General features: G+C 41.0%; 1 long non-coding RNA gene, 1 pseudogene and 6 gene segments (V, D, J or C); all 8 read left to right on the forward strand.

The window, feature by feature from the left end:
- The first annotated feature begins 447 nt into the window (after window positions 1–447).
- Window positions 448–1,093, forward strand: LOC117493812. The segment is given in 2 exon segments: window positions 448–580; window positions 685–1,093. Coding segments are annotated over 2 exon segments (471 nt in total).
- A 741-nt stretch (window positions 1,094–1,834) lies between these two features.
- On the forward strand, window positions 1,835–2,413 carry LOC117493813. The segment is given in 2 exon segments: window positions 1,835–1,967; window positions 2,076–2,413. Coding segments are annotated over 2 exon segments (471 nt in total).
- Window positions 2,414–4,090: 1,677 nt separating this feature from the next.
- LOC117493814 lies at window positions 4,091–4,597 on the forward strand. The segment is given in 2 exon segments: window positions 4,091–4,169; window positions 4,260–4,597. Coding segments are annotated over 2 exon segments (402 nt in total).
- A 1,179-nt stretch (window positions 4,598–5,776) lies between these two features.
- Window positions 5,777–6,404, forward strand: LOC117493815 (annotated as a pseudogene).
- Window positions 6,405–8,508: 2,104 nt separating this feature from the next.
- Window positions 8,509–8,961, forward strand: LOC117493816. The segment is given in 2 exon segments: window positions 8,509–8,542; window positions 8,639–8,961. Coding segments are annotated over 2 exon segments (357 nt in total).
- Window positions 8,962–8,970: 9 nt separating this feature from the next.
- LOC117493851 lies at window positions 8,971–9,917 on the forward strand. The segment is given in 2 exon segments: window positions 8,971–9,240; window positions 9,369–9,917. Coding segments are annotated over 2 exon segments (357 nt in total).
- An 816-nt stretch (window positions 9,918–10,733) lies between these two features.
- LOC117493850 lies at window positions 10,734–11,343 on the forward strand. The segment is given in 2 exon segments: window positions 10,734–10,805; window positions 10,880–11,343. Coding segments are annotated over 2 exon segments (363 nt in total).
- Window positions 11,344–22,549: 11,206 nt separating this feature from the next.
- Window positions 22,550–23,084, forward strand: LOC117493852. The gene is made up of 3 exons (XR_004557032.1): window positions 22,550–22,568; window positions 22,681–22,742; window positions 23,066–23,084. It is a non-coding gene; the product is annotated as an uncharacterized LOC117493852 (long non-coding RNA).
- The last annotated feature ends 3,933 nt before the right edge of the window (window positions 23,085–27,017 follow it).

Genomic DNA, 27,017 nt, shown 5'->3' on the forward strand with positions numbered 1-27,017 from the left:
CACACAAAGGATGTTAGCTATATCCAAATGTTTTAATGTGGGCTTCAACCGACGATTACTTTTTGTTATGCATTAACCTGCCCATTATTTTCTAGAGGAAATTGTTTAGTCTTCAAAATGTCAGAAAAAAGTAAAAGTCCATAAGTCCATAGTAATGTCTTGTTTTGTCAGTTTATAACCCGAAAAATATTTAGTTCATGTGATCCAAAAATTAGATTTGAGAGGCTGAAACATCTAATTTGCATTGTTTACATAAAACAAATGTTGTTGATTAGTCATTGCAGCTCTACTCGTACCATATCTGAATTATTTACATCACATGACCATCAGCTTCGTGGTGTAACTGTTCAGCGTTAAAGTAAACAAACTGTGATGTACTTCAGGGGGACCCCCAGTACCACCTTTACTTTGTGAAATACTGAGTACTACCTCACAGGATGTGATCACATGATGCAGGGACACTCCCACCTGCAGCTCTTCATACTTTATGAGTCTCAGCAGTTTCTGTCAGACATCATGGATGTGATCATCTTTAAACACAGCTTCCTCACAGTGTCCATCTTTTTACTGTGGACTACAGGTAATACTGTGCACTGCTTTACTCATCAATATCAAATAATGTTCATGTTTTATGCTAATTAAGGTGTTGTAGTTAATTAAGGTGTCTTTTTTGTCGACACTCAGGTCTAACTGATGGAAGCGATGTCACCCAGACTGACATGCTGTGGGAAACACAGGGAGACAATGCAACAATGAGATGCACACACAAAAAGGATGCTACCTACTTCCAGATGTACTGGTACAGACAACTGCCAGGAGAAACTATGGAGCTAGTTGTGTTCACAATATCAGGGAACAAAGATAATCATGATTTTGGAGGATTCAGCAAAGACAAGTTCTCAGCCACAAAGCCTGACGCTGAGAGCGGGACGTTCACAGTGAAGAATCTGCAGCCAGGAGACAAAGGCTTGTACTTCTGTGCTGTGAGTCAACACAGTGACACACACACAGGAGGAGGCTGAACAAAAACCCCAGATATTTGGCTGTTAGTGATTCTATGTGTCTGCTGTCCTGTAGGGGGACCTCCAGTTTAATCACAGAATCATTCAGTTCAGAGACGCTCCCAGCTGTTCATCTCTCTGTTGTAACCTCACACCTCCATCACACACACTGACTATAACACTGATCACAGCTGCTCTGATTAAACTAACCCTGGACAGGAGGTTCTGGACGTTACAAATCAAATACAGAGATTATGTGTTGATGATTCTGACAGTAGAGCAGAGACTCACTGGTGGTTCTGGAACATGACATGTGGTTTTGTGTTTGACCCTCACAGGTGTATTGGTGGGAGTGATGTGATCCAGTCCTCTTTGCTTTAAACACTGCAGTCACACAAAGGACCTTAGCTATTTCCAAATCTTTTAATGTGGGCTTCAACCGACGATTACTTTTTGTTATGCATTAACCTGCCCATTATTTTCTAGAGGAAATTGTTTAGTCTTCAAAATGTCAGGAAATGGTAAAAGTTCATAAGTCCATAGTAATGTCTTGTTGTCGGTTTATAACCCACACATATTTACTTTATGTGATCTAAAAATTAGATTTGTGAGGCTGAAACATCTAATTTGTATTGTTTACATAAAAAATGTTTTTGTTGATTAGTCGTACCATATCTGAATTCTGTAAATCACATGACCATGAGCTTCGTGGTGTAACTGTTCAGCGTTAAAGTAAACAAACTGTGATGTACTTCAGGGGGACCCCCAGTACCACCTATACTACCAACTTTACTTTGTGAAATACTGAGTACTACCTCACAGGATGTGATCACATGATGCAGGGACACTCCCACCTGCAGCTCTTCATACTTTATGAGGCTCTGCAGTTTCTGTCAGACATCATGGATGTGATCATCTTTAAACACAGCTTCCTCACAGTATCCATCTTTTTACTGTGGACTACAGGTAATACTGTGCACTGCTTTACTCATCAATATCAAATTAATAATGTTCATGTTTTATGCTAATTAAGGTGTTGTAGTTAATTAAGGTGCTGTTTTTGTCGGCACTCAGGTCTAACTGATGGAAGCGATGTCACCCAGACTGACATGCTGTGGGAAACACAGGGAGACAATGCAACAATGAGCTGCACACACACAAAGGGTGTTGCCTACTACCAGATGTACTGGTACAGACAACTGCCAGGAGAAACTATGGAGCTAGTTGTGTTCACAATATCAGGGAACAAAGATAATCATGATTTTGGAGGATTCGGCAAAGACAAGTTCTCAGCCACAAAGCCTGACGCTGAGAGCGGGACGTTCACAGTGAAGGATCTGCAGCCAGGAGACAAAGGCTTGTACTTCTGTGCTGTGAGTCAACACAGTGACACACACACAGGAGGAGGCTGAACAAAAACCCCAGATATTTGTCTGTTAGTGATTCTATGTGTCTGCTGTCCTGTAGGGGGACCTCCAGTTTAATGACAGAATCATTCAGTTCAGAGACGCTCCCAGCTGTTCATCTCTCTGTTGTAACCTCACACCTCCATCACACACACTGAAGGCTTCTCAATTCTCTAATTTCCCCTCCTCGGTCCTCCGGTAGTGACCCGGAAATGGTTTTCAGCGCGCCATGTTGAAGGACATCTCATTTCTCTAAATGCACATCGAGGACCGAGGACCGAGCATCGAGCATCGAGGAGGCTCTCTGGAGGAGCTATAATCGAGGATAAACTGATGGCTCCTCCGCGGATGCATTTCCGGCAACAGAGATGTTTCAAAGAGTCGTGACGCACAGCCGGACTTATCTCAGCCAATGACAGCTCTGCATGCATCCCCTGGATATTATTGTATTAACTGCTTTCATCGCGACACGATGTTTACAGTGAGAACAGCTGTGAGGTCCGTGCAGAAAGCAGAGCAGTGTGTAAAATATATATCACTCAGTATAACAGGCCTACATTACTCTCTGTATTTGTATGCTTTAGTTTAGTAGATATCTACAAACAAAGAGTCGATATTCTTCTAAGACCATTTAGTGCTTCACATAATAAAATACACAACGTCTGTATCCTGATATATATTATATGCTTTAGGAGCTGTAGGTGTGTGTTGTACAGTGTGTAGGTGTGTGTTGTACAGTGTGTAGGTGTGTGTTGGTGTGCAGGTGCGTGTTGTACAGTGTGTAGGTGTGTGTTGGACGTCTCTTTAAAATGACCGCTCAGAGGAGAGGAGTTCTAATTTCTCTAAACGCCTGCTGCTTCCCCTCCTCTCTCCTCAGTTCCCCTCCTCGACTCCTCCGCTCGCATCTCCTGTGGGCGGGACTAAGCCACGAGGATAGGAGTCGAGGAGGGGAAATGAGAGAATTGAGAAGCCTTCACTGACTATAACACTGATCACAGCTGCTCTGATTAAACTAACCCTAACCCTGGACTGGAGGTTCTGGATGTTACGACTCAAATACAGAGCTGTGTTGATGATTCTGACAGTAGAGCAGAGACTCACTGGTGGTTCTGGAACATGACATGTGGTTTTGTGTTTGACCCTCACAGGTGTATTGGTGGGAGTGATGTGATCCAGTCCTCTTTGCTTTAAACACTGCAGTCACACAAAGGATGTTAGCTATATCCAAATGTTTCAATGTGGGCTTCAACCGACGATTACTTTTTGTTATGCATTAACCTGCCCATTATTTTCTAGAGGAAATTGTTTAGTCCATAAGTCCATAGTAATGTCTTGTTTTGTCAGTTTATAACCCACACATCTTTAGTTCATGTGATCCAAAGATTTGATTTGTGAAGCTGAAACTAGTTTGCATTGTTTACATAAAACAATGTTTTGTTGATTAGTCATTGCAGCTCTACTCGTAACATATCTGAATTCTTTACATCACATGACCATCAGCTTCGTGGTGTAACTGTTCAGCGTTAAAGTAAACAAACTGTGATGTACTTCAGGGGGAGCCCCAGTACCTCCTATACTACCACCTTTACTTTGTGAAATACTGAGTACTACCTCACAGGATGTGATCACATGATGCAGGGACACTCCCCCCTGTAGCTCTTCATACTTTATGAGTCTCTGCAGTTTCTGTCAGACATCATGGATGTGATCATCTTTAAACACAGCTTCCTCACAGTGTCTATCTTTTTACTGTGGAGTACAGGTAATACTGTGCACTGCTTTACTCATCAATATCAAATTAATAATGTTCACGTTTTATGCTAATTAAGGTGTTGTTTTTGTCGACACTCAGGTCTAACTGATGGAAGCGATGTCACCCAGACTGACATGCTGTGGGAAACACAGGGAGACAATGCAACAATGAGCTGCAAACACACAAAGGGTGTTAACTACAACCAGATGTACTGGTACAGACAACTGCCAGGAGAAACTATGAAGCTCATCGTGTACACACTATGGGGGATCAATGATCATGATTTTGGAGAATTCAGTAGCAAAGACAAGTTCTCAGCCACAAAGCCTGACGCTGAGAGCGGGACGTTCACAGTGAAGGATCTGCAGCCAGGAGACAAAGGCTTGTACTTCTGTGCTGTGAGTCAACACAGTGACACACACACAGGAGGAGGCTGAACAAAAACCCCTCTGTTGGTGTCACATGAATAAAAGAGATCAGTGAGTTCAATTATCTGCAGGTGGAGCTCGACACTGCAGACTGGTTTTTAGTATGCAGTATCATTTGTGACTTGTTGTGAAATCACAGGCAATACATAGACATTGTTCTCCATACTGCTGCTGAGCATGTTTCCGGATGTTTGTAGAATTTCATTCAGTTCAGAGATAATTTTTTATTATCATGTGAACAGTGAAATGTATAGACATATACTTGTCAATTGTGTTTTTCGTTTTTTTTGTTAAATTGTTTTTCATTTGCCTTTGTGACTCTTTTCCTCTCACCCCTGTTTGACAGTTCAATGTCTGTTCTGTGTTTTGTGACTGAGTTTAGAATATAAAACATTTCATCTATAGACCATCGCCTCCGTGTTTAATGTCAAAGTTATGTGAAGTGCACCTCGGAACAAAAGCACAATGAAAATGTTAGTTATTAATATAAAATGTAGTTACATTATGTTTGACTACTAACTAATGTTTGAGCTAGAGAGCAGGACTTTTACATGTTGACATATAAATGTATGTCCATTACGGAAGAATGATGGAAGAATACTGGTTCAAAGCAGTATTCTGACATTAGTAAAGATTAGCTAAGGCCTGCGTAAGCAATAAACATGACAGTCATATGTCTATCTCTCTAGGGGCTGTGTCATCATGCCAGTCTTAGGAACATTCATTTCATTTCATTTCAAACCTTTATTTATCCAGGTGTATCCCATTGAGATCATTGATCTATTTTTCAAGGGAGACCTGCTCAAGTAGGTTCCACATGAAACATAAAAACATAAACAGAACAACAAAAAGGACATAGCTATCATAACTTCAACACAGTGTCTCATGAGTGTCATCCATGTAGTCATACATCCGGCTACGTACACAGCTACGTAGGGCCTCTGTTATCATGTGCTACTCTGATATAGAAGGAACATTCAGTATTTTCCCAACAAAACTTATTCAGACCAATTATTTGAAAAAATAAAAGCAGTCTTGAGATTCCAGAAGTAGGAACCAGTACATGATTTGTTTTGTCTTGATAAGTTGTATTGCCATCTACATTATATATTGAAGATGAACGTGTCACATGTCTGTCTCCTCCCCTCTAAGTTGACTCTGGTTGTGTTCAGTCGGTCTGAGAGAGGAGGGTGAAGACATCATGATCAGAGACATCATGATCAGAGACATCCTCAACATCTCCCTGCTGCTGCTCCTGCTCTCCTGTATGGTTCTATTCAAAGTCTTTGCTGGAGGTTTAATCTTTTGTAAACATTTCTGTGTTCCTAAAGCTTTTCTCTTTAAATGCAGGTCTTTCACTGAGCAGTGAAGTCTTGCAGGATCCATCATCGATATTAGGAAGTCCTGACACTCCAGCAACAATCAGCTGCAGCCATTCAATCAGTTCATATAATATGATCCTGTGGTACCAGCAGCCGAGGGGCCACTCACACCTCAACCTCATTGGATATGTTTATGCTACTATCCAATCCATTGAGGATGCATTCAAAGGGCATTTCGAAGTGAGTGGAGACGGCTCAGAGAAGTCTGAACTCCATGTGCTGAAGCTCAGACAGCCAGAAGACAGCGCAATGTATTTCTGTGCAGCTAGTCGACACAGTGACTCAGAGTCGCTCTCGCTGCGACAAAAACCCTCTCTGATAATCAGCCTCATGAAATCCCTCTGATGAACAACACACCTGCATCACACTGTGGCAGGAAGTCACCACGATACCATCAGCATACCAGTGGAAACCAACAATACTGTACAATATGAAACTTTCTCATTATTGATCAAACTGCCAATTATTTCATTTAGTAAAACATTTAGATTCCTGTTCCTTAAAGTCCAAGGTGAAGTCTTTAGATGCCTTGTTTTGTCAGTCCAAAATAAAGGTGCAAATTGCTAAATGCTGATTGACAACTTTGGAGGGAGTGGTAATTTATGCATTAGTATTCAATTTGGATAATAAGACAAAAAATGCTGCAATTAAAACAATTTAAAGATGTCAATACAGTTGCAGATTTGTTGCTTTGTTGATTGATTTATCCACTGCAGACTTGGGACAGCCCATAACGTCGACCCCTCCTACTTTATTTTCACATCGATAGCTAAGTTCAGTCAGCATTCTAGTTTTGTTTTCATCTGCGTTAGGATCATGGTTACACTCCTTGTACTTTTAGCAGCTTTGCCGTTCTGCTTAACAGGTAATATTCAATTAACTCCTAAAAGGTACCAGAATCCACGTTTATCTCAAAGTTGTTGGTTTAAAAAGTTTCTGGAGAACTTGCCCTTCTTTTTTTCTCCATGGTTGTTGTTGTTTTTGTCTTTATATTTTAATTAAGTCTGACAACTATGTGACTCCACTACCTCCTCTGTCTCTCAACGTCATGTTTTGCAGTCATACTCTTGTATTGTTTCCTCTTTATTTGTACTATAAATAACTAAATAAATATGTGTTTCAGAACCGTCAAAGAACAGTGTTCATCAGAATCCCTCGGCGCTGATCAAACACCATGGAGAAGAAGTCCTGATAACGTGCAACCATTCAAGCACAAGATTTGATCAGATCCAGTGGTATAAACAGTCTGCTGGGGGAAATGACATGGTGCTACTCGGCTATGTACGATACACTAATCCAACTGTGGAAGCTCAATTTAAAGGCACTTATAACGTGAGTGGTAATGGGCAAAGTCTGGCACATCTTCATATTCCAAAGACACGTCGATCTGAAGACAGCGCAGTTTATTTCTGTGCTGCCAGCGAAGCACAGTGCTGCAAAAACCCTGCGTCTTCAACATAAACTCCCTCTAATGCAGCCGGATACACAATGTTGAATTACCACATGAATAAGGAATAAACCACAGTGAGTGACTGATATCAGACAGCTGGCTCAGTAAAAGACAGTCAGATTTTTCATAATCCTTTAACAGAGAGGGAATAACAAGGAAAAGACATACATTTTTAATTATATTATTTTAAGGCTTTTGGAGAGTGCTGTGTATTTTTGTGCTGTCAGCAAACTGGTTGACATTACATTTGAATGTTTCTGTCACTCCAGTAGGTGGCGCTGTAGCTCTAGAAATACTCTCATGCTACACATGAAGCACTCTGAAATATAAAGTAGCTAGGGAATATATGAAAGGAGGATGTTGATAAAGAGTCGACAGCATCAGAGCCACGCAGTGTGTTCACTCAGAGAGGACAAGATGCCAACATTATTCTTTTTATCCTGGCTCATTGGTAAAATATTTAACCATTCAAAAATAACACTCTATCTATAGATCCTGAATTGATTGATGATATATTTTTCTTTTTAGGTATTTGTGTGAGTCTTGATGTGCGTCAGTCTCCCTCTCTTATCAAAAAACCTGGAGACAAAGTGCAGATCTCCTGCAGCCATGATAAAACGGACTACAGATTGATGCTCTGGTACCAGCGCTCACCTGGAGACACAGCTCTGAAACTCATCGGGTATTTGAATTACCAAGCTGTCACAATGGAGGAGCCATATAAAGAACATTTCAATATCTCTGGAGATTTGAGTAGAGTAATTAATGGCTCTCTTACAGTCCGAAAGACTGGAGTTGAGCACAGTGCTGTTTACTTCTGTGCAGCCAGCCAAGCACAGTGACTGTAGCTTCCTTCTCCTTCAAACAAAAACGTCCAACCCTTATCAGTATTTATGGTTGTCAATGACACATTCAACAGTCCCCTCCCAGTCAGCTGCATTCATCACTTCCCTTTCCTCTTCAAACTTCACTCACTCAGTGGAGGCATCTGCAGATCTCCATCACTGACAGAGTCACACTCAGTGATCTGATACAAGATCCCAGAGACTTACATCTAAAATTCATCATAGTCAGCCTGACAAGTCATAATGATCGACTTTCTCCTCTTCTGTTGTCTGGCAGGTGAACAAATATAAACAGCATGGGTTGAATCATTGTTTTTTTTTTCTCATTATCTAAGATTTTGTAACAATGTTTGTTTTATTTTTCTTTATCCAGGTGTTAGTCTGGGTCTTGATGTGCGTCAGTCTCCCTCTGAGCTCATCAAATCTCCTGGAGACAAAGTGCAGATCTCCTGCAGCCACGATAGAATGGACTACAGGGTGATGCTCTGGTACCAGCGCTCACCTGGAGACACAGCTCTGAAACTCATCGGGTATTTGTATTATAAAGATGCCACAATGGAGGAGCCATTTAAAGAACATTTCAATATCTCTGGAGATTTGCGTGGAGATTCGGTAAAGAATGGCTCTCTTACAGTCCGAAAGACTGGAGTTGAGCACAGTGCTGTTTACTTCTGTGCAGCCAGCCAAGCACAGTGACTGTAGCTTCCTTCTCCTTAATACAAAAACGTCCAACCCTTATCAGTATTTATGGTTGTCAATGACACATTCAACAGTCCCCTCCCAGTCAGCTGCATTCATCACTTCCCTTTCCTCTTCAAACTTCACTCAATCAGTGGAGGCATCTGCAGATCTCCATCACTGACAGAGTCACACTCAGTGATCTGATATAAGATCCCAGAGACCATATCTAAAATTCATCATAGTCATCCTGACAAGTCATAATGATCGACTTTCTCCTCTTCTGTTGTCTGGCAGGTGAACAAATATAAACAGCATGGGTTGAATCGTTGTTTTTTTTCTCATAATCTATGATTTTGTAATGAACAATACCATAAATGAACATTTATGAATAAACAATGTTTGTTTTATTTTTCTTTATCCAGGTGTTAGTCTGGGTCTTGATGTGCGTCAGTCTCCCTCTGATCTCATCAAATCTCCTGGAGACAAAGTGCAGATCTCCTGCAGCCATGATAGAAAGGACTACAGGGTGATTCTCTGGTACCAGCGCTCACCTGGAGACACAGCTCTGAAACTCATCGGGTATTTGTATTTTAAAGAGGCCACAATGGAGCAGCCATTTAAAGAGGATTTTAACATCTCTGGAGATTTGGGTGGGAGTACAGCAAAGAATGCCTCTCTAATATTCAAAGCTGTGAAACCAGAGCACGGTGCAGTTTACTTCTGTGCAGCCAGCAAAGCACAGTGACTGTAGCTTCCTTCTCCTTAATACAAAAACATCCAACCCTTATCAGTAGTTATGGTTGTAAATGACACATTCATCAGTCCCCTCCCAGTCAGCTGCATGGAGTTTCTTCATCACTTCCCTTTCCTCTTCAAACCTCACTCACTCAGTGGAGGCATCTGCAGACCTCCATCCCTGACAGAATCAAACTAAAATACTTTGTCATAGTCAGCCTGACATGTCCTGCTTTATTTTTGAATAAGTCATAATGATCAGCTTTCTCCTCTTCGGTTGTCTGGCAGGTGAACAAATATAACCAGCATGGTTTGAATCATGGGTTTCTCATAATCTATGATTTTGTAACAATGATTATTTTATGTTCTTTATCCAGGTGTTAGTCTGGGTCTTGATGTGCGTCAGTCTCCCTCTGATCTCATCAAATCTCCTGGAGACAAAGTGCAGATCTCCTGCAGCCATGATAGAACGGACTACAGGGTGATTCTCTGGTACCAGCGGTCACCTGGAGACACAGCTCTGAAACTCATCGGGTATTTGTATTTTAAAGAGGCCACAATGGAGGAGCCATTTAAAGAGGATTTTAACATCTCTGGAGATTTGGGTGGGAGTACTGCAAAGAATGCCTCTCTAATATTCAAAGCTGTGAAACCAGAGCACGGTGCAGTTTACTACTGTGCAGCGAGAGAAGCACGCTGACAGGAATCCCCTCTGAACTTTACAAAAACTCTGAACCAATCTTCTCTCATGAGCTTTTTAATAAGACGTGGAATAAACTGCTCACAGACACACCTGCGTTTGTGGTTGTATTTTGGTTTGATGCAATCATTTCATCATCAGCAAATACACTTGTGTTTGTATTTTTTTGGTTTATTACAATTTAACAAGGCAAATATGCAGTAACATAATTTAATATCTGATAAAGTACGTCGATAAATATAGAAAAATATATCTTACATGAAGCCACTCCTCCTTCCTACATCACATCTGCCTCCTCCTTAAAATGTGACTGTGAGAGAGTATAGCAGCAGATAATTGTTCATGACCTAACGATCACTGCATTTCATCCATCACTTCAGTCTCTACAAGATGATTACATTTCTCATTTGCCATTTCCTCACGGGTAACAACTACTTTACAGTACTTTACTTTCAATTTCCCATCTAAAACCAATAATGTGTCCTCCTCTGTTTACAGCAGGTGTTTCTCTGGGGGTTCAGGTCCACCAGTCTCCCTCTGCAGCCATCAGAAAGGCCGGAGAAGACGTGCAGCTTTTCTGCACTCACGGACAAACCGACTACAGAGTGATGCTGTGGTACCAGCAGCCCCCCGGGGACAAGGCTCTGGAACTCATTGGATATGTAGATTATACTAAAATAAGCAATGAAGAATTATATAAAGAGCATTTCAATATCACTGGAGATTTAAGTGGAAACACAGGAAAGAATGGTTCTCTGTTTATAGCAGACCTGAAGGCATCTGAGCACAGTGCAGTGTACTTCTGTGCAGCTCGGTATGCACCATGAGACACATCTCCTTTCAACTAAACAAAAACTTGGCACCATATTTTATCAGCTGTGGTTTTTATCTGATTCCGAACGCTGCTGCTGAGTCCTCACCAACACTAAGAAAGTGGAGAACATAACTCCAGTTCTGAGGTCTTTACACTGGTTTCCTGTCTGTCAAATAATTGATTTCATTTTAAATGCTATTTTATTTCCATTTCTGAAATAAGTTGTTTAATTCTGTGTCTTAATTTCTCTTATGTACATTGCCTTCTGTTTTTATGCTGCTGCAACGCAAACATTTCCCAAATTGGGATCAATAAAGTACCGTCCGTCTGTCCGTCCGTCTGTCCATCTGTCCGTCTGTCTGTCTGTCTGAATGTCTGAATGTCTGTCTGTTTGTCTTCAAAATACTGCTGCTGGTTTATAAAGCATTGAATGGTTTAGGGCCAAAATACATTTCTGATCTCCTGCTAAATTATGAACCATCCAGAACACTCAGGTCTTCTGGTCTGCTTTCTGTCCCCAGAGTCAGAACTAAACATGGAGAAGTTCAGTTATTATGCTCCAAATATCTTGAACAAACTCCCAGAAACCTGCAGGTCCGCTGCAACTCTGACTACTTTTAAATCCAGGCTGAAGACCTTTCTTTTTGCCGCTGCTTTTAATTTATATATTCATACCTTGCACTGCACTGTAACTTTATTCATGTATTTTTTACCTGTGTTATTCTTTATTAGCTTGTTTTATGTTCATTTAAAAAAATATATGAAATTGCCATTTTATAATGCGTTTCCGCTGCACTATCTCTTAATGCTCTTAATGTTTTTCATTTTTATAAAGCACTTTGAATTGACTTGTGTTGATAGATGCTATTTAATAAACTTGCCTTGCCTTGACCAGCCAGCTGCTGTCAAGGTTCCTGTCATGTGATTTCTACCTCACTTCCTGTGCTGCTTTTTTTCATTATCAGTCCAGTCATAAAGCCAGGGTTCGCCTCTCATTACCATCATTGAGAACTAAATCTGCATGTGACAAAGAACCAAAATGATTTGTTGTCTACTTTCCTGTTATCTTATAGGTAATGTGAATTATTCTCCGGATTAACTTGTTTTTATATTCAAGCTTTAACTAGGTATTTTCTCTCTTTTTGCAGGTGTTTCTCTGGGAGTTCAGGTCGACCAGTTTCCCTCTGCTGTCATCAGAAAGGCCGGAGAAGACGTGCAGCTTTTCTGCACTCACGGACACACTGAGTACAGAGTGATGCTGTGGTACCAGCAGCCCCCCGGGGACAAGGCTCTGGAACTCATTGGATATGGATATTCACAGTTCACAAACGACAGCGTGGAACAACGGTTTAGAAAACATTTTAAATTAGCTGGAGATTTGAGTGAGGATAAAATAAAAAATGGTTCGCTTTCCATAAAGAATCTAAAAGCACTTGAACACACCGCCACCTACTACTGTGCAGCCAGGATGGCACAGTACATCAAACACCCATCTACTCCTCACAAAAACTTCTCCAACCCCTCCACTCTGAAAGTAGGTTAAAGAGTAAAATATCTCCCTGTGATCATGAGAGGTCTCATGCAGTTCAGGAAAAGGCAGACTGAATGATAGAAAGTGTTATAGTTTCAACTTATTCTCTGATTTCTTTACATCACTTCCTGTCCCTCCTCCTGATCCACAAAGCTGAGAGACTGTAGCTGCTTCTTCACATTCAACATGAAGCCATCTCAATGCATCGTTTCCATCATCATCGTCTTCTGGGTTAAAGGTATTGCACATTAATAAAGCCATTTTGTCTTACTTAGGCACAAGTTCACCAGTCAAGGTGAAAGATATCAAAGCTCTTGATTTTCCAGTAAATGTAACAGCTCCAAGTGCCAGATAACTTAATGGCATCTTGATCTCTTTCCAGGAGTTTCCCTCAGTAATGACAAAGTGTTTCAGACTCCCTCTGAACTGATAAAGGAACCAAACAGTGAAGCCACGCTGAGTCTGGAGCATCAGATCCCGAGCTACGACACTATTCTGTGGTATCAGCGCTCAGCAGGAGACACGTCTCTGAAGCTCATCGCCTACATGTATTATGGAAATGCTAACGTGGAGCCGCCGTTCAAAAGCCACTTTAACGTGAGTGGAAATGGAGAGAAAAGAGTTTATCTCCACATCCTGAAGCTGGGACACCCTGAACACAGCGCAGAGTATTTTGGAGCGGCACGTATACACAGTCATAAAGACAGTGAGGCTCTCAGACAAAAACCTGCAGGAGGATCCAGAAGATAACAAACCACTAAAATCATGTGACTTCTCATAGAACTTGACATTACATAGAGCTAGTTTACACCAATTAAATGTATACAAAGATGTGTAAACATTATTTTGGACTGACAGCAATTTTTAATTCATTGGGTAGTTTGGTGACTGTCCCCTTGCATCAGGGGTCCAATGTGGAGAAATCATTTTAGAGACTGTCAGCACTTTCCAGCACCTTAAGCTTCATATTCTCAGGAGCCAACAAGGATTAGCTGGTGAAGTGTTATTGTTTGAGACTGAAACTGGACCTGATATGTCATATGTAACTACAAAAACAGGACACAAAATAGAGATGTGTCGTTTGATAATATTTCACATGATTATGTTGGAGACAGCTGATCTCTTACGGCCATGCAAACAGTGACTTCTCAGTAGCAAAATAATGAGAAGTGTGATATTCTCATCAGGTGTTATGGAGCAGGCGGTGTAACCTCTTCATATAAAGACTTTATCAACAACACCTTAGAGCAGGGTCCTGATTCAACCAACAGGTGGAGGCACAGCACATGGTGTGCAGCTTTTATCATGGGGATGTGGTGATAAATGAACCCACAAACTCACACTAACCCAACCCCCTCCCTCTTCACCCTGAGACTTATTTTTCTCAGAGAAATACTTTTCATCACACCAGTGCCAGACCATGTCTTCACCTCTGCAGATCTTTGTTTTCTTCTGTTTTTACTGTAAGATGATTATCTCACACGTTGTAATTAATTACATAAATGTAGCCGCTAAATATAATTAACATTTTATAACATTTCCGTCAATGACACTTACAATTTTCTTTCTCCACAGGTCAGGTGAGCGCTGTTACATTTCACCAATCTCCTGCTCAGATAGTGAAGGAGAGCACTGAGATTAAATGCAGCCATGACGATTCTACCCTTACAGTAATGCTCTGGTATCAGCAGAGAAAATACAGTCTCTCTATGACCCTCATTGGGTATGGATATGCAAACAGCGAGCAAAACTACGAGGGTCAGTTTAAAAAAGAGTTTGAGCTGAGGAGAGAAGACACGCTGAGCGGAGCTCTGATTATACGCTCAGCAAACCTGTCACACTCGGCTGTGTATTTCTGCGCTGCCAGTACACAGTGATGTGGTGAATGCCACTCCCTTACTAAAACCCTCATCTCTTTCCTGAACACGAGATCTGTGTATTTTCACAGGAGGCGGTGTCTCTACACACCATCAGAGGCAGCAGTGTTTCTTCTGCTACAGCACAAACCTGAAGGATGCCTCCAGCTGTGATAGCATTTCTCCTCTTCTTGCTTCCATGTAACGAAATTACTACAAAAAACAGCTATTTATAAGAATGGTTTTATTTTAGGTGGATTCTGTATTAACTAATTTTTCAATTGATTTCCCACAGATCAAGCTGAGGGTGTGAGGTTTGAGCCGTCTTATCCCAGAATAGTCAACGACAGAGCAAGGGAAGAAATTAAATGCAGTCATAATGATAACAACATGTATGTAATGCTCTGGTACCAACAAACAGAGAGAGGTCTGATTAATTTGATTGGATATAGCAACTTTGGCAGTGACCCTATCTATGAGACGCGGTTTGTGATAACAAGAGAAGACATCAAAAAAGGAGCCCTGATTATTCCTCGTGGCAGTGCATCAGACTCGGCTGTGTATTTCTGCGCTGCCAGTACACAGTGATGTGGTTTAATGCCACTCCCTCACTAAAAACCTTGTTCCCTTTTTCTCATGTTCAAAAGCTGAAAGGCAGACTGAATTACCGTTCTGACATTACACAGACACAGGATTTTAAATTCAAAATAATGTTGTTCCTCACAGTCAATTCTTAAATGACCATGTATTTATGAGTAGGGTTGGGTATCGTTTGAATTTCCACGATTCTGATTCCGATTCTACTTTTCGATTCCGGTTCTTAACGGTTCTCAATTCCGATTCTTTGAGGGGCAGGGTAAAACATTTTTACATGCTTCTTCCACCAAAAAAACAAAAAAAATTCGAGAAACTTTTACACAGGTTAGTTTACAGTAATATTCACATTAATCAGTCTGTTTATATTCACTGCTATGTAACTGTAACCTGAGAACCACTGAAGCTACAACACAGCAACAGTCCAACTTTGAAAGGAAACCCCCCCCATTTAAAAACAGTTCTTGTTGAGAAAAACAAGCATATCTGCCTTCTCAGGCAGTATGCGTGAGCGTTCGGCACAGATTGTGTCACCAGCAGTCGAGAAAACACGTTCACTGGGTGTAGAGGAAGCCTGGACACATAAATATGAGAAGGCCATGTCTGACAGGCAAGGATAGGTTGTTCTCATGTTCCACCACCAGGCCGCAGCTCATCAGACGTAACTATGCATGGTATAACCTTGGACATGTGCAGCTCCTTCTCTACCTGGTCCTGGATGGGCATGGAATTCTGCTGTGGTGTCACCTTTTGGGAATCCTCATCAGCAAACAGCTCCTGTAAAAAGCATGTCCCTGTAAACACAAAAACAAAAATGATATTGTTATTGTGGGTGAGGTCTGGGCAGCTAGAACATTTGTATAATTGTCTTTGCGTACCGAAATGTAGGTGCTTCTACTTCTGAGAATGGATGCAGCCTTTTCACCACAAAAGCGGTGACCTTTCTGTGGCACTCCTCACGTTTCTCTACTGTCACCTTACCCTTTGCTGCTAAGGTGAATGGGTTGACACGGGCTGGGATGGGCTTGTTAGCTTGAGCCGTTGTAGCCGCGCAACTACGCGACCGCAAACTTTCATCTGCAAAAATATAGAATATCCACACATTTTACACACAGCCTCTCAAACAAAACAACCATCCTTTAGTTTTGAGTGATGTTAACTTAACATACCTGTTTGCGAGGACTCCGCTGAGGAAGCGCTCGGTGTTGGTTGAGGCGGGACGACAGCAGAAGACGACGGTGGTTGTGAGGCGGACGGAGACTGGCGCAACAGGTTGAAAACGGTACACTCCTTGATCTGTATACCCAACCCAGTCTCACGGCATTTCGTGTTATAGTCACGAAATTAATTTAATCTATTGATTCGTGTTCACCAACACGATTTTCGCATTTTTTTCGTGTCACACAGAACGATTTTAAAAGCAATGTATTTCTATTGGTAGTATGTTTCGTGCCTGCAACACGTCTTTTTGTCCGGTCGGGTCTTGGAATACCAGAAGCTGTGTGGTTCATAAAAACATGTTCTTACTCAATATCTTACCCTAAGCCTAACCCTATCCCTTTTATTTTAAATTGTATAATGTGGGAGTTTTTTTGCCGTCCACGAGGAAAAGAAATGGGGCAAAGAGCCTCAGAATACTGACATCTGTATTTTTTGTCATCTTTTTTTCCTTCTAATTTGTTATTATTTGGTGCAGGCACGAAACATACTACCAATAGAAATACATTGCCTCTAAAATTGTTCTGTGTCAGAATATTGAAATCTGTATTTTTTTTAATCTGTTTTTCCTTCTAATTTGTTATTATTTACATTGCTTTTAAAATCGTTCTGTGTGACACGAAAAAAATGGCGAAATCGTGTTGGTGAACACGAATCAATAGATTAATTTCGTGACTATAACACGAAATGCCGTGAGACTGTGTTGGTATACCGTGCAGGCGAAGGTGTTTTGTCATATTGGTCGTGGTCCCTCCTTTGCAGGATATAAGTTTGGAACAGGTGTTGCACTTTGCCGACCCATTGTCTTTCCTAACAAAGTGAATCCACACTTTAGAGCGTCTACCGCCATTCATGATCGGTGGTCCAAGGTTACGTTGTAGGAAGTGTAGGTACAACGCTACATTTCCCGCCCCGCCACAGTCATACAGTAGGCTACGGAGAGCGGAACCGAAATTCACATTTCTGAAATGTTGGAACCGGTTCCGAACCGCAACCGGTTCTCGCCCAACCCTATTTATGAGTGAACATTTTTCAGACATTTACCAACATGAAGCTTCTCAGAATCAGGACAGAAAAAAACTGCAGAAACCGTTCATGTGAGGAGAACAAAAACTGTTATTTTCCAATAAATTTTCCGAACAAAAACTGTTATTTTCCAATAAATTCAGGGACCCCTAACAGTAAAATAAACTAGAGAAGATAACATTCACAGCTTTTTTCACTTCTAAACCCCTGTGGGCAAAAATAACAGAGGCAAGATGAGCACTGAAGTTCACTGTTGAACTAAAGCTATCCCAACGTCAGACTAAGTGTTAGCTAAACTACCAGAGTAAGTCAAAAACCATTAGTTAGCTTAGCCAAACATTGCTAGCTGGCTAAGGGCACAACTCACACAATTCCTGTTAGCACAAGCAGCAGTTTCTTACCTTTGTGAAGTGAAGATTCAGAGAGAAGTGAACCTAGAGTCCCAAGCAGCCAAAATCATGACAGAAAAACTCGGTGTTGGTGTGAAGAACATCCTCCAAAACAAACAAATGGACTCCTGAAGCATCTTGGAGACGGTAGTAACATAATTCCTTCACATGGCTGTAAAGTTGTCTAAAGTTTTTAGTATTTTGCAAATAACTTTGGTGTCTCAGACGGTGGGAATTTCGTGTATCCATCTTCAACCGCTGAAAACAGTGGGGGAGGGGGGCATTGGGGGAGGGGGGCATTGCCAGATTAGAAGAGCGGTGTAATTAAATGGTGACCAATCACATTACGCCAACCCCCTACGTCACTAAAATCTCATCCAATCATGTCAGAAGGTTTCTTCAATCAACCCAATTTACAGAATAGCAATCTTTTTTTTTTAACAATAAACCAACACAAAATATTCACAAAAGGGATTGGACCAATAGATAAAAAGCAATGTCTGGGGAAAAGATGTTGTTTTTTTTCATTGCTAGTTTTCTGAAAAGTTAATTTTAAATATGGAAAATTGGGCATTCGCTTCTGCTATCTTTTGGGAAATGAAGAATAAATATTCAAACAATAACATACAGTTAGTAAAATGAACAGCTAAATGTATATTTTGGTGTATTTCCTTTCACTAGTCTAAAATACGACTGACGATAATAATTTAATAAGCTTGCCTTGCCTTCACCAGCCAGCTGCTGTCAATGTTCCTGTCATGTGATTTCTACCTCACTTCCTCATGTATCTGCTGCTTTTTTCTCATTATCAGTCCAGTCATAAAGCCAGGGTTCGCCTCTCATTACCATCATTGAGAACTAAATCTGCATGTGACAAAGAACCAAAATGATTTGTTGTCTACTTTCCTGTTATTTTATAGGTAATGTGAATTATTCTCTGTATTAATTAGTATGTTTTTATATTCAAGCTTTAACTAGGTATTTTCTCTCTTTTTGCAGGTGTTTCTCTGGGAGTTCAGGTCGACCAGTTTCCCTCTGCTATCATCAGAAAGGCCGGAGAAGACGTGCAGCTTTTCTGCACTCACGGACACACTGAGTACAGAGTGATGCTGTGGTACCAGCAGCCCCCCGGGGACAAGGCTCTGGAACTCATTGGATATGGATATTCACAGTTCACAAACGACAGCGTGGAACAACGGTTTAGAAAACATTTTAAATTAGCTGGAGATTTGAGTGAGGATAAAATAAAAAATGGTTCGCTTTCCATAAAGAATCTAAAAGCACTTGAACACACCGCCACCTACTACTGTGCAGCCAGGATGGCACAGTACATCAAACACCCATCTACTCCTCACAAAAACCTCTCCACCCCCCCACTCTGAAAGTAGGTTAAAGAGTAAAATATCTCCCTGTGATCATGAGAGGTCTCATGCAGTTCAGGAAAAGGCAGACTGAATGATAGAAAGTGTTATAGTTTCAACTTATTCTCTGATTTCTTTACATCACTTCCTGTCCCTCCTCCTGATCCACTAAGCTGAGAGACTGTAGCTGCTTCTTCACATTCAACATGAAGCCATCTCAATGCATCGTTTCCATCATCATCGTCTTCTGGGTTAAAGGTATTGCACATTAATAAAGCCATTTTGTCTTACTTAGGCACAAGTTCACCAGTCAAGGTGAAAGATATCAAAGCTCTTGATTTTCCAGTAAATGTAACAGCTCCAAGTGCCAGATAACTTAATGGCATCTTGATCTCTTTCCAGGAGTTTCCCTCAGTAATGACAAAGTGTTTCAGACTCCCTCTGAACTGATAAAGGAACCAAACAGTGAAGCCACGCTGAGTCTGGAGCATCAGATCCCGAGCTACGACACTATTCTGTGGTATCAGCGCTCAGCAGGAGACACGTCTCTGAAGCTCATCGCCTACATGTATTATGGAACTGCTAACGTGGAGCCGTCGTTCAAAAGCCACTTTAACGTGAGTGGAAATGGAGACAAAAGAGTTTATCTCCACATCGGGAAGCTGGGACACCCTGAACACAGCGCAGAGTATTTTGGAGCTGCACGTATACAGTCATAAAGACAGTAAGGCTCTCCAGCAGATAACAAACCACTAAAATCATGTGACTTCTCATAGAACTTGACATTACATAGAGATAGTTTACACCAATTACGTGTATACAAAGTAGGGATGGGAACGATTAATCGAATATTCAAATTTATTCAGGTATTCGAATATGAGAATGAGTTATGAATATATATATTTTTATTTTTTTGGGAGGGGTGCGTAAATTGATTACATATTATCAAATGGAATAATTCAATGTATACGACAGTGCCATAGCTAAATGTGTTAGGTTTAAATGTGTGTTTTGCTCGGCTCACCGGTCCCTCACAGCGGGCAGAGCTGCAGGTGCTGATCTCTCTCTCTCGCGTCCGGTTATACTTCACTCGTAATGTCCAAATCCATCAGATCTAGCTAATGATATGGCTGCTGCCCCTCCCTACACGCAGATCACGCAGACTCAAACCTCATCTTATGCCCAAATTCCAGCTGAGAGGGTCTTCTCTACAGCTGGCCTGATTGTGAATCGTCTCCGCACCCGCCTCTCCAAGAATGAGTATTGAATAGCTGCATTCTGTGCATAGGCCCTGTTATAGGTTGTTGATCTCTGTTGTAATAGGGTTACGTTACCCTAACCCAGGCATCCTCAAAGTCCGGACTCCGGTCCGGATCCGGACCGAACCACAACTGTCTCTGGACTCTGAGCAAATTATACTTTTCATATGTATTATCTGTATTATCTGTGTTATCTGTGAGACATCGCCACAACGCAACGAGTCAAAATTCTCCGCTATGTCCACTGCAAACAGCGCTCTGCATGTACGACTGTTCCACTGTCTGTGTGTGTCTGTCAACGCATTGGTCCAATCACATTCAGCATCCCGTCAGCGTTTTTTCCCCCCACCAACAGTCTGCGAATCAGAGGCACAGTAGGGCGGGTCTTCGCGTAATGCGGGTGGGAAAAATGCGTGTGTGTTTAAAAAAGAAAAGTCAGAGCGAGAGTTAACAACTCATCTAGTTGCATCTGTACTGTAGCTAGTAGCCTAGTTTCACCTACCGGGGTGGCATGGGGTGTGTTGTAAATGTGATTTCTGTATGATTCCACTTCTTATAGTCAAAATCAGCTAATTTGCCGAGCTCCGCTACAACTAGGCTACATGGGAGCGATGAGGATTGAGGCAGGGACGAGCTCTGCCTCTCGTAAGCCCACAGTAACTTGCTGGAGCGCGGGCACTAATTTAGCGCGGCCACTTATTTTGTGAGCGCGCTCAAGCCAGTTACTGTGGGGTGAGGTGAGGCACAGATGAGATCTGCCTCACCTCAGAATGCGTCACCCCACAGAAACTGGCTGGAAAGCGGGCACTAAGCGCATGCCTGTTACCATCTCACTGTAGGTCACCAATGTAATGTATGTAGATCCCTTTATTACATTTATCCTCGCCATCCATAGTCTCTAAATAACTTATTTCACGTATATATGATATTTAGGCTCGCTGGTCTCATCGTACAACGGCAATGAAAAAAGCACCAGGAGGCAGCCATAACCTCTGCCGCACTGAAGGGGGCGCACGTGAGCCCACAGGTTCATGTTGCTACTGTTATTCTACGCAGAGATGGTAGACGCAAACAACAAACTAGACTTTTGAAACTAGAGAGATATGGAGGACTTTTACAAAAAAGTAATAGAGATTGTTGTCCAGAAGGATAGCATGGACTTCATCTTCAAGTCAAGGTAAGACCACAATTGTAATGAAAATGGGATCTTACTAAGAAAGAACAATCCAATATTTAGATTTTGGGTATCCTTTTGTTGAACGATCTGTTTAAAATTAATCATAGCATCAGACTAAAAAACTTTTGAAAATAACAGAATATTTCGATTAAAGGTGGGGTAGGTAATTTTGGAGAAACCAGTTTGAGTGTGCTAGAATTTGAAAATACACAGCCTCCAACACACACGAACGCGCACATGACCAATGAGGGCACGAGATAAGTTTGTGCACAGATGGAAGGCTGACAGGCAGGTAGGCCATCCAGTTATTTTAGCCGGGCCGGCTAAAATGATTGGTCGTGCTTTTTACAGTATTACGGCTTCCACAGATTACATTTTTTTATGGATTTTTTGTCAAAGCACTTAAAATAAGAGCATTCCATGGAATATAACAAAAAGTGTATCTCGAGCCGGTTTCTCAAACTTACCTACCCCACCTTTAAGGTCAACATATAATATTTGTAAATCTGACTCTGAAAGAGTCAGTGCCTCACCAGCCATGAACCTCACCGCACGTCACTGGTTTCTATACTTATTTGAACATGCATTTATTTTTTGTCAACATTTTTCCCACATTTTTTTTTTTTTATATGTACATTTCGGTTAATCAGTTAACCGTTTTTTGGGGGGTCGAATATTCAAATATGCATTTGCTTTCAAATTCCCATCCCTAGTTCATATAAAGACTTTATCAACAACACCTTAGAGCAGGGTCCTGATTCAACCAACAGGTGGAGGCACAGCACATAGTGTGCAGCTTTTATCATGGGGATGTGGTGATAAATTAACCCACAAACTCACACTAACCCAACCCCCTCCCTCTTCACCCTGAGACTTATTTTTCTCAGAGAAATGCTTTTCATCACACCAGTGCCAGACCATGTCTTCACCTCTGCAGATCTTTGTTTTCTTCTGTTTTTACTGTAAGATGATTATCTCACACGTTGTAATGAATTACATAAATGTAACCACTAAATATAATTAACATTTTATAACATTTCCGTCAATGACATTTACAATTTTCTTTCTCCACAGGTCAGGTGAGCGCTGTTACATTTCAACAATCTCCTGCTCAGATAGTAGAGGAGAGCACTGAGGTAAAGATTAAATGCAGCCATGATGATTCTTCCCTTTTAGTAATGCTCTGGTATCAGCAGAGAAAATACAGTCTCGCTATGACCCTCATTGGGTATGGATATGCAACCGGCCAAACCTATGAGGGTCAGTTTGAAAAAGAGTTTGAGCTGACGAGAGAAGACAGTAAAGACACGCTGAGAGGAGCTCTGATTATACGCTCAGCAAACCTGTCACACTCGGCTGTGTATTTCTGCGCTGCCAGTACACAGTGATGTGGTGAATGCCACTCCCTTACTAAAACCCTCATCTCTTTCCTGAACACGAGATCTGTGCATTTTCACAGGAGGCGGTATCTCTACACACTATCAGAGGTAGCAGTGTTTCTCCTGCTACAGCACAACCCTGAAGGATGTCTCCAGCTATGATAGCATTTATCCTCTTCTTGCTTTCATGTAAAGAAATTACTTCAAAAAACAGCTATTTATAAGAATGGTTTTATTTTTTATGGTGACTACTGTTTTAACTACATTTTCAATATGTTTGTCCACAGATCAAGCTGAGGGTGTGGTGTTTGAGCCGTCTCATCCCAGAATAGTCAACGACAAAGCCAGGGAAGAAATTAAATGCAGTCATAATGATAACAATCTATATGTCATGCTCTGGTACCAACAAACAGAGAAAGGTCTGATGAATTTGATTGGATATAGCATCAACGTTGGCAGTGACCCTATCTATGAGAAGGAGTTTGAAAAGCGGTTTGAGATAACAAGAGAAGACATCAAAAAAGGAACCCTGATTATTCCTCGTGGCAGTGCATCAGACTCGGCTGTGTATTTCTGCGCTGCCAGTACACAGTGATGTGGTTTAATGCCACTCCCTTACTAAAAACCCTGCTCCCTTTTTCTCATGTTCAAAAGCTGAAAGGCAGACTGAATTACCGTTCTGACATTACACAGACACAGGATTTTAAATTCAAAATAATGTTGTTCCTCACAGTCAATTCTTAAATGATCATGTTCTTATGATTGAAGGTGTTTCAGACATTTTACCAACATGAAGTTTCTCAATATATACTCTTTAAAAGAGTCCTAATAACCCAGAATTAGGACAGGAATAACTGCAGAAACCGTTCATGTGAGGAGTCGGAAAAAAAAACATGAGAAAAAGTTATTTTTCCAATAAATTCAGGGATGCCTAACAGTAAAATAAACTAGAGAAGATAACATTCACAGCTTTTTTCACCTTTAAAACTCAGTGAGCTAAAATAATAGAGCCAAGATGAGCAAGTTATATCATACATTAGCTATAGTAAAGTTAGCCTTTGAAATGTTACCCATAACAATGCCATGACCGTTGGTTAGCTTAGCCAAACGTAGCTAGCTCATGCAAAGGCACAAATCAAACAAATAAACTCACAATAAACAACAAACATGTAGCAAATGTTAACCTTGGTGAGGTGAAGCTGTAAATCTCCAGAGACAAAGATAATAAACCATTTTAAATAGTCCAAAGAAGCCATAACCAGCATAGTAAACCTGACAACCAATGTTGACGAGTCCAAAACTGTTAACGTTTCCACATAACTAAGGGACCACGAACAGTAACGTACTGTAAGGGCACAAAGTCCAAACATTAACTCACCATAAACATTTTGCCACAAACGGCAAAGTATTTCCTTAGTGATGTGAAATTGTACTTCTATTGTCAAGGACAGAAAATGTAAAAAAGTCCCAAGAAGACAGAAGTAGAATAATATTAAAGCTTCAGGTTAGTGATGGGAATTCCGGCTCTTCTTGGTGAGCCGGATCATTTGGCTCGGCTCACCAAGAAGAGCCGGCTCTTTCGGCTCCCAAACGGCTCTTCAGTTTACCACATATTATACCTTTTATAATTCAATCAAATGTAGCCCTGTTTTGACTAATGATTTATATGTGTACACATATCACTTAAATTATTCAATACATCCTTTGTACTGAAGTATTCAAAAGTAAAAATTACATGTTTAATATCAATTATTTGCTGTGGCCAATTGTTTTCATTGCATTTACAGACCCTTGTATCTCTCTGATACCATCCAATGAATGCACTGACTTGCTTGTAGAACCACGCTACACAAAGCAGATAGCAACACAAAAACTTAAGCATAGACATTTAAAAAAAAGGGCTACTGTATCGACATTTTAAAATTATATTTAAAGAAAGGGCCCTGACAAAACAGCAGGGCTCTATTTCAGTATTAACTATAGAAAAAAAGACAGCAACAGCTGACATCAAATCTTTGCTGAGCCCAAGGATAATCATAAATAAATAACATAGTGAAAATAAATATATTGCTATGCTCAGTACAGCAGCATCCAACCGTCTCTAATCATAAAAAAACTAGGGCTGTCAGTCGATTAAAATATTTAATCGCGATTAATCGCATGATAGTCCATAGTTAATCGCGATTAATCGCAAATTAATCGCACATTTTTTATCTGTTCTAAATGTACCTTAGAGGGATATCTTTCAAGTTTTTAATACTCTTATCAACATATGAGTGGACAAATATGCTTTATATGTTTGTTTATTATCATTTGAACAATGACAAATATTCTCATGAATATTAAACACAACAACCTGAACATTACAAATATTCGCCTCAATTCAACCTGGAACCTCTCTCATACAATAATACTGTGTGTGTGTGTGTGTGTGTGTGTGTGTGTGTGTGTGTGTGTGTGTGTGTGTGGAGACACTGTGATGGATCGTTGAGCTATGTGCAGCTCAAGGCATATATGCTCGAATGGGAGCTGCCTGGACGCTGCAATAATGTTGCGCTGACTTTTCGTACAATGTCCCACTGTCTGGCTACCTGCATAAAGTCAAGTGCTCGGCGCAGTTGTCGGCGAAATGTCATTGAAACAGCTCCTTATATCCGTTAGCGCAGCTAGCTAGCACCAGATGCTAACAACAACACGTAGGTGTGCCTCGCTCGCGCGAGTCGCGCCACACATACACACTCCCTCCCGGTCCTCCCGATGGCCAGTCCGGGCCTGCCGGTGAGCGTGGAAGTGTGGTCTGCCACAAGCGGGCGGCAGGAGCGGGGCTGTCAGCATCAGCTTGTCGATGGTATTTTACACTCGATGCGCTCTGAAACTACGGCGGCCGAGGACAAAAAATACACATGCGTTAATCGCGTTAAAATAATTAGTGGCGTTAATTTTTTTTTGCGTTAACGCGTTATTAACGCGTTAACTTGACAGCCCTAAAAAAAACATAATAAAAATAAATGTATTGCAATGCTCAAAACAGCAGCATCCAACAGTCTCTAATCCTTGGATATTACATGTCACTGCATGCATGCACGGAGCAGCTGTAGCGCGGAGATCATCATATCATTCTGTCTTGTATTACTTAAAAAAAAAAAAAAATTTAAAATAAAAAAAAAAACAAAAAAAAAACGGCTCGTTCGCGGGCGCGAGCCGGCTCCCGTCGTTCACTTAAAAGAGCCGGCTCTTTGAGCCGGCTCGTTCGCGACCGACACATCACTACTTCAGGTGTAAGGTGTCAGGATAACCGTTGGTGAGTCAATAAACTGTTAGCTGCCACAAAACTAAGGGACCCCAAACAGTAACGTTCGGTTTAGATCACTTTGAATTAACATTAGTTGAGATACACATAGGCTACTGTAATCTATCTAATTAAATCTGTAAGAAACAAAATAGCAGCTAGTACAAAGACAAGGAGGAAGTCTGAAGTGCACTGTTAGCTAGCCCAACGTTAGCCTCTTAACCGTTAGCTTAGCATTACCAATTTGAATGTTGGAACCGTTAGTTAGCTTAGCCAAACATGATTAGCTTATGAAAGGACCCAAAGTCAACACATTAACTCACAAATTACATATTAGCACAAGCTCGAAGTGTTTAGTGAGGTGACATTGTGATTTCTGGAGTAAATGACAAAACATTTTAAAGAGTCCTGAGTAGTAGAATATTAAAACGTCATACAACAGAACCGTTGATGAGTCCAAAAACCGTTATTTCCACAAAGAAGGGACACCAACACGGTAACGTTAGCTAGCTTAGATTATTGTTTAATAAACGTTAGTAAAGATACACTGGGTTACTGTCAACTAAGCAGTTACCTCTGTGAGCAACATAAAAGCAGCCTACCAATAAAAGCAAAATAGCCTCTTCTCTGAAGTTCACTGTTGAACTAAAGCTATCCCAACATCAGACTAACTGTTAGCTAAACTACCAGAGTAAGTCAAAAACCATTAGTTAGTTTAGCCAAACATTGCTAGCTGGCTAAGG

The sequence above is a fragment of the Trematomus bernacchii genome, unplaced genomic scaffold (assembly GCF_902827165.1).
Source record: "Trematomus bernacchii unplaced genomic scaffold, fTreBer1.1, whole genome shotgun sequence".
Classification (NCBI taxonomy): Eukaryota; Metazoa; Chordata; class Actinopteri; order Perciformes; family Nototheniidae; genus Trematomus; species Trematomus bernacchii.